The sequence below is a fragment of the Ruditapes philippinarum genome, unplaced genomic scaffold (genome assembly GCF_026571515.1).
Source record: "Ruditapes philippinarum isolate M1 unplaced genomic scaffold, ASM2657151v2 ctg1785_1_1_1_1, whole genome shotgun sequence".
NCBI lineage: Eukaryota > Metazoa > Mollusca > Bivalvia > Venerida > Veneridae > Ruditapes > Ruditapes philippinarum.
In genome coordinates, this window is record NW_026854096.1 from 159,674 (window position 1) to 173,441 (window position 13,768).

The window sequence follows — 13,768 nt, forward strand, 5'->3', positions numbered from 1 at the left end:
TCAAAAAACTTCATTATATTTATTGGATGTCAAAAATGTAATTCTGTATTGAATTTTAGGCAGAGTTTAGTTATTTTTATTCAATGATTTGAATTGAAATTCAAGAACGCGGAGGAATAAATACATTGTCCGTACAATATTCGGCTTCATTTGGCCTGGAGTTCAACAAGGAAAAGTGATTCACGAATATACAGTGTGGAATTTGTTTACATTTTTAACGTTGTCATTAAAACAAAACAAAGTTATCGGTCAGAGTTTATTCTTTTATTTTAATATTTCAGTTGTAGTGTGTTATATTATACTCTGACTTTAGTTAGATCTTTAAATTTATTGAATTCTGTGGAAAAACTGGAAATTAATTATGAGGGGTGTTCTCAAAGAAGGCGACAGTGATAGAGTGTTTCTATAACAATGGCAAATATGAAAAATCAAAATATCAGTGGATATCCTTTACAGGGCTCTGAAAATGTGTTTGTAGGATACGGCAAACATCAGGTTAATGTCAGTGTTTCTGAAAACAAGCCTCCAATACCAGCTGGAATGAGTAACTCAACATCTCATATGTTAAGAATGTTTGATAACAATGTGAATCAAATGCTTCATGTGCAGCAACAACCCCAACTTCAGACAATTCAAGGCCGAGAGATCATGATAGGGGGGCAAAGACTGGCAGGTCCTGGCATTGCCAGTCAAATTCATAGCCAGGGCAGTTACATTACTATTAATGGAACTCACAATCCAGTTAATGGAGGGTCTGAATATTCAAGTCCAAGATCTAGTGTAGGAAGTGCTGGAGATTCAAAAAATTCAAGTCCGCGTTCCAGCTTGATACATCAATCACAACAGGCACCCCCACCCCCATATGATGCAAGATTTAGGAATAGTATAGCTAGTAATTTATCAAGTATAAGTCTCGATTCAAATAGAAGCTCTCCAAGAACAAGTTTAGCAGGAGGGATTATTTATGACAGATTTCCAAGTCCTAGAAACTCTGTTGTTTTTCCACATGATGGTGGAAATATAAATATGAACATAACTCATCAAAGTTTAAATAATCGTAATAGATTCAATGAAGCAGCGCCACCATTTCAGAGTTACATTGTGCGTCCGCCAGTCATGAATGGTCAGATACTTATAAATCCAACTGCCGGAACTGTAAATGTTCATCATATTCCTATTACTCAAAATGGGAATGTTCAGGCAATGGTAGCAAATACCACACATCTTAAACCAAGGACTAATGCGTCTCAAGTATCACCACCTCCAGCAATTCCAGCTAGAGTGCCAAAAATTCAACCAGGAATTCCACAATCTCAATCAGAATCGGAAATAGCTGCTTTGACGAAAAAGCTGGAGCAAGATCTGCTCATTTCGATGAGTCCGTCATCGTCACCCTTGCCTCGGGAGCCCCCGCCACCATACCATGGGCCACATAAGACGGAACCAATGCCAGGTCTTCCACCAAGAAATACAACCCCTAATTCTTTAAATCGCAGTAATGCACAAGTTCATATTATGAGTGGAAGTGTTCCAAGGACTCAGTCTTCATCATCAGTACATCCTTCAGTTGTTAGTAAACTTCAATATCAAGTAACACCGCCGAAACAAAAGGGACCAACAGAAGCTGAGCTGAAATTAAATGCTCTCACTCAGCAACTTGAAGATGAAATGGAATCCTCCTCTGCTCAAGGGGAATATTTTGGTAAGTTATTAAGCATAAATGGACAGAATATAAATATTGCCTGCTGCACAGTAAATGGGCCAATTTTTCAAAAATACATGTAATGCAGGCTTTTTCAAAAAATATATTGCATTTTCTATTATTTTTTTGTGTTTTTACAAAGGACTTATTGTAAAGCAAATGTGCCCAAAATTTTTTTGGGATAGCATTACCCAAAATAAAGATACAGACATTTTTATGCCCTAAAAATGTCCATTTTTACATGTAATGTGTTAGCATCTGTTTTTTTGGTGTTTTTAGAATTAACACCACTATTATCTGTTTTAATTTATCACTTAAATTTTTTTTACATGCACATAGAAAATTTAATAACCTTTCCAGTGATATATAATACTTGGTATACATCATCCTGGTTTTTATCGTTAAGATGATTTTAGTAAAATCAGACTTTTGTAATGCATCAGTTTTTTCAAAATTCAGTTGTTAAGTAAACAAGTATACCTTTAAGCAGTTACAAATAAAATAGTACTTTATTGTCTAAATCTAATGAAATATGAATTAAAAACATATGTTAAGTGCTTTCAATTGAAATTTTCAAACATTTTTACCATAGTAGGCATTATAGTGGTAAAAAAAATTTTGTGATGAAAAAACTGTAACATCCGTCCCCCTCTCATAAAATATCCAATTTTAAAACAATACTCATACAAAACAATGTTTCTGGTGCTTAATGATAGCCTTACAATGAAAATGTTACAAAAATTGCCACTTTCTATGTTTATGAGAAAAAAAAATACAATAATATAAAAGTTGTCTGTAACATCCGTCCCCGTAACATCCGTCCCCCTATATAAGGTGCTTATTAAATCTCATATAAACTGTAACTGAAAAGGGAATTTTACACTAAAACACCAAAGTTACATTGAAAAATGAAGAAATAACAGAAATAAAGCACTGAAATGATGTATTTATGAAAAAAAAAATATTTGTGAACACTTAATTCCTTAATTTTGAAAAAAATCAGTATTTTTTGCTCTGAAATCAAAATTATTTACTTTGAAATAATATTTATATGTTATATTTTAACCTCAAGTGGACCAATGAGTTTATTAAGATAATATTTAAGCTTATATGAATTTATAACAAATATAATCTTTTGTCATTCTGTGTTTACAAACTAAGAGTACAGAAGGGGACGGATGTTACAGAATTGAACTAAAAATTCTTTTTACAGTAATACAAAACTTATCTTGTTCTTATGATGCATGATAGAGAAGTAGTAAGCTTTGCAACTGTATAGGAATGTTTCACACAACAAATAAAATACAATTTTAAAAAAAAATAGAAGAAACAAACACAAAATCCATAACAGGATATATAGAAAAAGGTGCAAACGATAGAGATGTTGAAAGTATCTTTGTGATTAAAATTGGTCAATTGTTTAAACATAAACTCTTTAAGCCTTAAATAGTTAACAAACCATGTATCCCAGCCCCTCATAAAACAGTGGGATATGGATTCTAACTATATACACACAGAAGGGACTGGCACTTTATTGGAAGTTAACGAGCTGTATATTGGGAGCTGTGTATATCGTATATTGGGAAGTGTGATATATTACAAAACAGTAGGGGTGCCAATTAAGGGTGATATATATTATGCTTAAAAACTGTGGGAGGGACTACCATATCTTATTCAAGAATGTCTGTCATTAAGTATTGAAGTTGAAGATCAATTAAGTCAAAGGATTTATTAAACTTCAAAAATTTATAGGCTAAATATGTAGTCAATGAAAAATAAACAAAGAAATATAATTCAACACCCTGATTAAATTTTTTAGATTTTTTTCCCCCAAAAAATCTCAAGCACATTTTTATACAATTTGACCCATTTAATTATTGTTAATAAAGTGAAAGAAACTTGTAAGTAAAGGATAAGGTAAGGATTCTTGTAATGAAAAAGTTGGAATAATTGTGAAAATTATTCTGTAAAAATTATTTTGCACCTATAAATTTTATTGAATGACAAATTAGTTTATTAAGTTAAGCAGTTCATGTACACTGAAATGTTTACACAGAGAATTATTAAAAGTTAGAAATAATGAGATTATGATACTGAATCATAATGAAATCTTTGGATAATGCTGCTAACATTCCACATTAATTTACTTAAAATTTCATCAAATCGATAGAACTTAATTGCAACAATTTAAAATCTTATAATTTTAATGAAAATTTTTAATTGAGTATAATTAATTATTTATGCATTTAGTAATGAGAAATTCAAGCTTGCATATGTTTCAATCTGAAAACTTCTTATTTACTTCACACTGTATCATATCTTTTACAAATATATATCTTATTATTTAACTTAAGTAATTTGTAAATAATTTCATGTATATAAAGGTACCGTTGGTATGACATTCTCTCTTTAACGTTAATGCATTATCTGGAAACAAAGATTCTTTTATTTAATTAGCAATGTTTTTATTATATTCCAAACATTTCAATTTCATTCAAATGGAAGATAAATGGAAGAAAACTAAGTCAATGCAACTTTTCATTGTGAAACACAAATAGTAAGAAAATACATAATTGTCAGGTATATTTCTATATTTTTCTCATAATTTGTTCAATTATTTTACATTTATTGTACCGTACAAAGCATATACTCTTATAAATTTCATTACTTTAAAATAAAACCAAAAAAAAGTATGAACTAAGAGCTTTAAACATCGATTGTAACGTCCGTCCCCCCAAAAATGTAACATCCGTCCCCCTGATATAATTCATTTTTGGATTATCTGACAAGAAATATACATAACAAAGTCCTATAATTTCTACTGTTTTATAAGAAATGTGTTTGCATATTTGATTTAAGTATGATTTGGTGTACCTATCCTTGTTTTTTTCTCTCTGTTTCTAACATGTTTGAAAATTTAATTTTGTGTGAAAAATACTGAAAATTTGAAAGCAAATATTTTTATATCCAAGATGAATTTTCTAGATTTTTTTTGTAACATTTATCAGAACACATAATATTTTAATAAAATAAAGAGAAATAATACAATTTTTATTATAAACTGTAAGATATTCAGACTTTTAGTATATATTTGTAACATCCGTCCCCTACCCGCACAGTCTGCAAGAGATTTAATATTTTGAAAAAGGTATTCAAAAAGTTATCCTTTCTTTCCAAAAATATTGTTATAGACACCCTAAGGTACTTAAAAAGAGCAAATATTGTCTTGTATGTTTAACTTTATTTTTTGACTTAGATGCTAACACAATTGGCCCATTTACTGTGCAGCAGGCAATATGACAGTTTCAAAAAAATGATATGTGATTGAATAATATGTTTTATTTTATAGTATATACTGTTATAGGTGGAATGTATTGAAAATTAGTTATAACTAAATGCACACGTTTTGTTAAGCCAGAGGCAGTTTTAATTGATCAGATCTGGTTCTCTTTTTTTTTGCACCAGGGAAGATATTTAAAATAATTTTAGATGAGTCAGCTTGATATATATTGATCAGAATAAATTATTTGACTTGGTCTCAACCAGTACAATATATATTATTTAAAGTTTATACTGTGTATGCACAAGTATATTTCTGATGGTAATAGATTAGTGCCACATGCTTTTTTTGCTAGTCTAGTTATATGATCTAGATGTGGGATTTATCTTTATAAAGAATCAGTCCTACAATTAGCCTCTTGGTATGAACACAAGTGGCATCTTTGTAAACTAGATCATACCTGGAAGTTTACAGGCAAGCTTGGCAAACATCTTTAGAGTATGTTCAGTTCATACATGTTTTGGTCCTTATCTATCTGTGAGTTTTCTTTTGGAGATTAGTAATTGCCTGTATCCTGGATAGTCTTTTATGAATGATAATAAGAGCAGTTTTAGGTATAGAGCAGACACACTAGCAATAAATGATACAATCTTTGGGTATTAATATGATTAAAGCAGCAAGCAGGGCCTATATTTAGAAGCTCCTATGCTATACATGTTGGTCGAGACTAGATCAGGATTGTATATTTCATTATTTGTGTTAAAACATGTTAAAGAATAAGTCTTTTAGTATGGTCAGTGAAGCAGTTGAATCAATTATTTCCATGTGTTTCTTTCATGTAGATTGTATATATATAGTTGTCTGACATTAAAAAGCTTGGACTCAGACAAGTGTGCATTCATTGTTTACAGGTGCTATGCAAAGTTGGAATTCCTTTGTGAAGCGTATCTCACATTTTTCTGCTTGAGAGGTTGTTGATTGTTTGTCACATTGTGTTTTAACATTCCAGTTATGTTCAAACGAAACTATTTGAACAGAAATCTATTCCGGCTACCATGATTGGGCGATCAAGCATTTTGACACATACATAAAAGCGATCTGAAAGATGAGACGGGAACAAAGTTCCCCTCGATTTGAATAAAAACATCATCAAAATGATCATTTTGTTCAAATTACTATGTTAAACTTACAAAAAATAGCCATTTGAGAGGTCTTTAATGAAAAGTTTATGATAAAATAAAATGAAAAGCTGCTATTTTCTTAAATGAATTTATTTCATCAGAAAAAAAGCATGTAATTTGATCAGGAAATTAATTGAATTACTGGGTTCTCTTAAGATTGGATATGAAATTTAATAAAAGGTTTTGGATTTTATTGAAATTTTAATACATAATAATGTTCACAATATAATAAAATGATTATAACCACAATGTTAGCGAAATTATTTACGACTTTCAAAGACTTGAAAAATTTAATCCTTAAAGGGTGAATTAGTACAAATTTTATAGTTAAACCGAAAATGAATAAGTAGGGCCATTGCAAAAGAATTTGTTATACAAAATAAAATTTAAGGTACAATTTTTGTGACGAGAACACAGAACTTTCCTTTGTAAACCTTCAGATAATAATTGAACATGTTTCTTTATTCATCGGAAATTTACAGTAGGTTAAGCCTCTTACCAGAATTGGCCGGAACTGGAAGTGACAGTGATATACTGAAATTGGTCTACAATTTTGTTTCATACATGTATCTCGTTCATAAAAAACTATTTCATATTTAATATTTTATAATATGATGTTAACAAAAATTAATACTGTCTCTCACTTATTAGTAGTAATTACATGTATGCAAAGGCTGTGATTTCTTTAAAAACTTGTGATCGGAGAACTCAGCATTTATTTTATAAAGGCCTTAATAAAGGCTCATAAATTCTTTCATAATGGTGGGTGGAGAAAACATACTCATGCTATTTAATTAAATTTTGAATACCTGAAAATTCTTGAATATTAGTTATCCTCATGTGTGGATGATTTGTATGCACATGGCATGTGGAACCCCTGGAATATTTCAAGATTTATGATAGTTTATGATTAGTAATTCATATGCATATTTTAATGTCCAAAATGCACATATGTTCTCCACAATATTTGAAAAAGGAATACATGTAATTTTTAAAACAATTTAACTTTGATAACATTTTAGACTTAAAAGATTATTTTTATTAAGTTTTAAAGGTTTTTTGACATGACCACACTGGAAATAGTTTCTGAAGATTAAATTGATTAATGTTCTATTTGATGAATTTTGCTAAAGCTCCCTCCGTTTTTCCAAAACAGTTATTCTAATTGTGGAAAATGATCCAAAACTGAAAAGTGAAAACAGGTTGTAAATAGCACAAAAAAAATGATTTTCAGTGTATTTCTGAGTATATTTCTTAATTATCTTTTGCATATCTTTTAAGGAATTAAAATAGTACCGGTATGTTTTAAACCTTTTTGATCTCAATGGAGTTCCTTTAATTAAAATATTTTAGTAAAATTATGTGGGTTTTTTTTTGCATCTTTGTCGTAAATCTTTTATAAAACATAAAGTGATAAACCTTTCACTGAAGTGTTCATGGCTTTGTTAGAATTTTTATCATTTTGTTCATGTGACAGCCTGTGTTTTAGAAATGAATTAGCATCCTACATACCTGTTACATCTTATATTATGTCATTTACATACATTTATTGGTTGTGTGCTTATATATTATTTCAAATGGTGTAGGGCGGACCATGAATATTTCTGGCAGTAGAACTTCTGATGATAATCTCATAGTGTCATCAGATATTTACTGTGTTTAATGTATACCTGAAGGCAACAAGTAGTTCTTGCATTTATATGATACACATACACCTCTCAGAAAGTAGTTCCTACACTGTTAACTTAATGTAGTCTCTCTTCCTGTATGTAGTTGGCAGCAATCCCCTATGTATGTTTATACGAAAAATATATATACAATATTATACTAGTGGATTTTTCTTATAAATAGAAACTGCCCTAGATTTTCATTTGTTATGAGTTGATGTAAGCAACCATCTCGGGATATGATGCAGAAAAGTATATAGGAATTCTCCTGTATGGCATTTAAGACTTCTCACCCTTCATTACCAAGAAATACCAGAGATATTCATTGTATGAATTCATATAGGAGGCAAAGCTTTTTACATAACACCTGCAGAATCCCGACTGAGTGATAGGTTTACACTATACACTAAGTTATGTTTGTTCGGAAAAACAAAACAGCTCTTTTAGTAATAGGAAATCACATAAATAATATTAAAATTTAAAAACGAGTCATTATTATAAAAAAAGTTGTGTTTCCTTATAAATATGGGTTTTTTTTGCAAAAATGTATCAATATGTCCTTGAACTGTTTACATGTATATCATTTGGTACATGTATAATAAAGTATATGATGCACATGTACCTGTATGAGTATAAAGTCTACAGTAACATGTAGCTGAATTTGTATAATGGATTTGCTCAGCTTTGTAAATTTAGAACAGTCTATTCAAAGTTTGAGGGATTTTAGTATTAAGAGCACAACTGGCTTGTACTGCTCGCAAATCATTTACTGTTGTAGCAAGTTTAATGCTTATTTCTTAGTACTGTGACATCCTTTGTCCATTGAAACATTGTTGTAGAATTGCAATCAGTCTGAAAACAAAACTTTTCTATTGGTCAATTTATTTGAAAATTTGCTTACTATTTAGTATTAACCAATCCCATAACACTTGTTTGCCACTGGTTTTTAATCTGAAGATTTTGGTAATAAAACATTCTATTAAACTATTAAATAGGTCTATATACATTTATATCATATACTAGTACTTAAACATGTTACATCAAATGGACAGTTTGAGTTTGAAGAGTTTCATATGGCAGAAAGGTTAAGAAATTGTAAAATTTAAAACATACTAAAAATACAAGATTCCGGTTTTCTGTTACTTTGTATCTTATCAAACAGTTTAAATGCTTTAAATTTTTATCATCCTAATTGATGTTTGCTTTATTTCTACATTCTTTGTATTCCACGCAGACGTGGCCTTTTGAAAAACAAAATACTTCTTTTGAAGAAATATGACTTTATCCCATGCCAAACTTGTTCAAATAATTTTGACAATTTAATGTTTAGGACTGTTTGCAAAAACTCTAAAAATTTTCCTCTATCTAAAGTTTTCTAAACGTTTATAAATACAGTTTCTAATCATGGATAACAATGAATCATTTCACTGTGTTAAGTTATGTCTTTATTTCCTTTTCTCTTGCTTTAAAGGCTTTCAATTTTGTACATAATTTCAAGTACTTCATGATTCAAAGGCGACTGTTTAAAGCACTTACTATTGAAAACTGATTAGAGTAGATGGGACGGACTTTTTTAGCCGTAAAAGAAGAAATTATATGATATTATTGTTGAAGATCAAGAATGTTTTGTAATAAAAACCGATTACAGTTGTAATAAATCACAGGCGTCGTTATATATATGCAATTTATTATCAACAAATCTTGGCGACTCCAAATTACAAAGAAATGGCTCGGTCTTGAAATCAGCTGTGTTTTTATAAATACAAAGATATTTCGTTTTCATATTGTCATTGTAAACGGGCTTTTGTAAAATTCTTGAGTTACAACATATATATGAGGGGCCACCAGCCAACCTATTCTGTATTTACTTTTTATTTTATTCACTTTGCCTGCTAGCCAGTTTTTCAGGTAGACAGTCCCATATTATCTCTTTATTAAAAAGGTTTAGATTTGCAAAGCTAGTCAACATTTTGCTCATTGCGTCTGCATATAAACCTGTACTACTGTATAGACACAGAATACTGCTCCTTTCTCATGAATGAAATATCCCATGATGATAAAAAGCACTTGTAAAGATTAAAGCATTAATATAACTTATAAGACAGTTGGATACAAATGCTTGACCCCTATATTAACTGATGTTTCTTTATAATACAGCACTTATCCATGTATGAAATCTCCCACATAATGACAGACTGACAGTAACTGAAGAAAACCGTTTGTTTAAGAAATACTTGCCTACGGAAGACTTATTGTTGGATAACGGCCATTACAGGAAATGTCAACTGCTCCCTGCCAGCTTCTGTCATTCCCTATATCTCTTCAAACAACATCTAACAATAGTTCAGCATGGTAACGCAACTGTTCGGCAACATTTTTATATCTCAAGACTTATTTGTCTCAAAGAAATTGGAAAGAAGTGTAATGGTAGCTATCTATCTGAACAAGCAACCATGTTCTGATGCTTAAATAGTTGTTAAAAAATTATAATGTGTTGTACAATTTTTTTTCTAAAAGCTCAATGGTATTCCTGCAAATGCTGCTGATTTTCCTAGATTAATATACACACATACATGTATTATATTTGTAAATTACTAAACTTATGTTGTGAAGGAACATATTATTTAAGCTAATTTCAAGTCCTTCATAAAATTGTTTTTTGATCAATATAGAATATCTGATCAATAGATTATCTCCAAGCTCAGTTTGTGTTATATATCTGTTACTTATTTCCTGCGATCTGGTAGATATCTATAAAAATGTTTCAGACTATTAAATCATGTTTTGAAGTGGGCGGAGACAGGAATAAACTATTTTTGATATAAAAACTTCACTGGTTTACTTTGATAACGAGTAATTTTCAGCAGCAAATTGAGTGATTGATTATTTCTAAAAATACAATAATGCGGCAACATGCGGATCTGAAAGGGTACACAGTTAGTGCACATGCTAACGTAGTTCTAACGGAAGATCATGTTTTCGTGTCTGTTTGCTGTCGATATAAGTTGTATCTTAAATGGTGCGTTACAAATAAATGTACAGTTAGTCTGTTATAAGAAATGGAATTTTGGCAGAACAGTCAGACTTCTGGCATTGTTCTAGGTTGTTGATGAATTAATTCCTCACGAATGAGATGTTTTGTATACTTCGCAATTCCCATAAGCACTGGACTCTCTTTGTTTAACTTCGTATGAAAACAACAAGCAGATAAATGATGTCATGTTTGAGTGCAATTGATGTGCATCTATATTAAGATAATTGTTGTAACGTTACCACGCTAAATTTGCGTAGTGAACTGAACTTTCTTTGAATTTGGAACAGTCCATTATTGAATTTAGGGGTATTATAATGATAATTTTGAATTTGGTCAGACAACATGCAGCTATTGTAGAGCCTGGTCAGGTTCAACAGAATTTGTCAACTTAGTGCAATAACTTGTTAACTCCTATTAAATTTAGGAGGACTTAACCTGTTACTGCACTAAGGTGACAAGATGTTCAGTAGGGTTCTGTAGTATTTTTTTCTGAAGTTTCGGTTTCATCATTGTAATCATAGCTGATTGTTACATTGTTTTAGCTGATCATATCTTGTAGACACAGATAAGCTGCTAACTTCTGGTGAATCATCGATGATCTGCTCTGGCCTTTTACATTACATACACATTTATATCCTCCCCACAACCTATAAAGTAAATATTTTACAAGGAAGATTGGAGAAACAAGTTTAGCTGAAGTTTTGCTTGTAAAAAAAATCAAGTTTTTTAAGGTGAACAAAATAGTTTTGTAATAAATTTTTCTTGTCATTAATTTTGCATAGGTATGTAGATTTAGATTTACAAATCTTTTCCCTGACATGATTGAAATGATTTCTTGTTATAAAGTTTAACATATATCATAAGGTTTTTAACATATCTTTAAATATACATAAAGTTGATGAGTTTGAAACTGTTGGGGAAGGGATAAGATAGCTAAGAAAGATCTGATCTGTTTATTGCCATGACATGATTTCTAACCATGTCAAAGAATAGGCCTTCGTGATTGTTTTCTTCATTGTGCAATTCAATTTCCATGAAAATTCAGTTTTTGCAAGAAATCATTCATGCTATGTTGCTATTTCTGTAAAGAGGTAAATTGTATCCAACCCTTTGTAAATTCAAGAGCAGGAACTATTTTATTTCTGGAACTATTTTTTTCTGGTCTTTATTAAGTGGTCAGTATATATGGGAGAAAATGGCTAGTGGTATGTTGTTAGTGTTATCAGATTGTTGCCCATTATCTAACTGTGGAATGCCTGGAATTTCTGACAGATCAATAGATCTGTTTGCACTCTCCATTCCAGGCCAGTTGTATGGGTTATCTCTAAGAGTCTCTTTATGGACTGTTTAGATTATACAGTTAAATGGTTTTACTGATAATCTCTCAATTGTCCTTTCTAATTCCCCCAACATGTCAACGGTGCTTTAAATATTGTTTAGGTAGGTATCCTTTACTGGCCTAGATTATTATATATTAGAGAAATATGTGGAAACTGTACCAACAGATGCCATTGAATAAATCAATATTTTGATGAGTGAAGTAAATTAAATAGCAGTGATTTTTTTACAAACTCATCAGTGTGGGTCCTTAGTACTCGCTGGGCTATAAATCTATGAGTCCCATAATTTAGCCCACAAATCCAAGTTACAAATCTTAATACTGCTTAAGTGATATGACAGGTATATTAACAATGGAATGGAGAAAAAAATGAATTTGATTTCTATATTAATTACAATGCTTCTGATACTGAAATTATTCAAAACTGTCAAATAAATTTAATATGTTTATTTCCATTAATTTAGTTTGATATTAATCAAAACTTCATTTTCCTTAATATTTTTAAGCTTACCTATAGTATAGCACATTATTATATCTTAGCTGGACCTAGAATATGATTGACATAAGTTGAACACTATTTGGTATTAATTTTAATACCAAATTTCTGTCAGACAGGACTCCCTACTTAGAAAAAGTATGCATCCAAAATATGCACATTATTTGAAACTTTGCATCCATAGCAAATTCATTGAGTTCTGGACTCAGGATGCAAAGGTAAAAAAATCACTGAAATAGATCTTGTTATAATATACGATGCACCAGAATGGCAGATGTTTAACAGGGGAGGGAGTTAAAATTCACTTGTATATAATTTATATTAAATCTTTCCATCCCTGACATCATTTTTAATTGTGACTTAGTACCCTTGCTTGAATTTTGAACTTTCTGTCATGTCCCTTTTTAGTTAGGACAATTAAAAAAATCTGGGACATGTATATGTATTTCTCAGCTGTTCATTTTTTTAATCATCAAAAAGTTTCAGAAATAATATTTTCTATCAAATGTAAAAGCTAATATTTATCCTCTCACCATTATTTTGCATAAAATGAATTTGCCCTTCTTTGAATTTAAAAATGCCCTCTACAGTAGTGGCATATAGGCACTATCATTAAATCATCCAGTGTTTAAATTGATAAAACGGTGAAGTGAAAATTATTTGACTATTAAATCTGGCTAATTTTTAATCAGCTGTAAATTAAGTTAATACCTGACTTCAGTCAATGATTATTATTGTCTGTTAATAATAAATTGAAGCTTGTAACGTTTATGTAATGCTGTCTTCATGCTTTGTACATGCGGTAAATTTATTGATTCTGAAGCCATGGTTTGAAGATGTTTCTTTTCAATTTTACAGTGCTCTTTGTGCTAACAGGTGTATTGAGCATTTTGAGATGGCCCCCTCAAGTGATGAGAGCATACAGCAAAAAAATTAATCATTGAGGGAAGTCAGTGGGAAAAAATGTTATGTTGTCATTTGTTTTGTAAATTATTGTGTAATTAATTGTTAACACTAGGTGCATAATAAGTAATAACTAGCTACCCTCAGCCAGCTGTCAGTTCTGGTG

At 30.5% G+C, this 13,768-nt stretch overlaps 1 protein-coding gene across 1 annotated transcript in view; it reads left to right on the forward strand.

Moving 5' to 3' along the window:
* Nucleotides 1-121: 121 nt before the first annotated feature.
* LOC132738909 (Wilms tumor protein 1-interacting protein homolog) overlaps nucleotides 122-13,768 on the forward strand; it is a 41,315-nt gene continuing 27,668 nt past the window's right edge. The window contains exon 1 of the mRNA XM_060726521.1: nucleotides 122-1,702. Coding sequence (XP_060582504.1) covers nucleotides 412-1,702 — 1,291 coding nt within the window. The 5' untranslated portion in view covers nucleotides 122-411. The remainder of the gene's footprint in view (nucleotides 1,703-13,768) is intronic.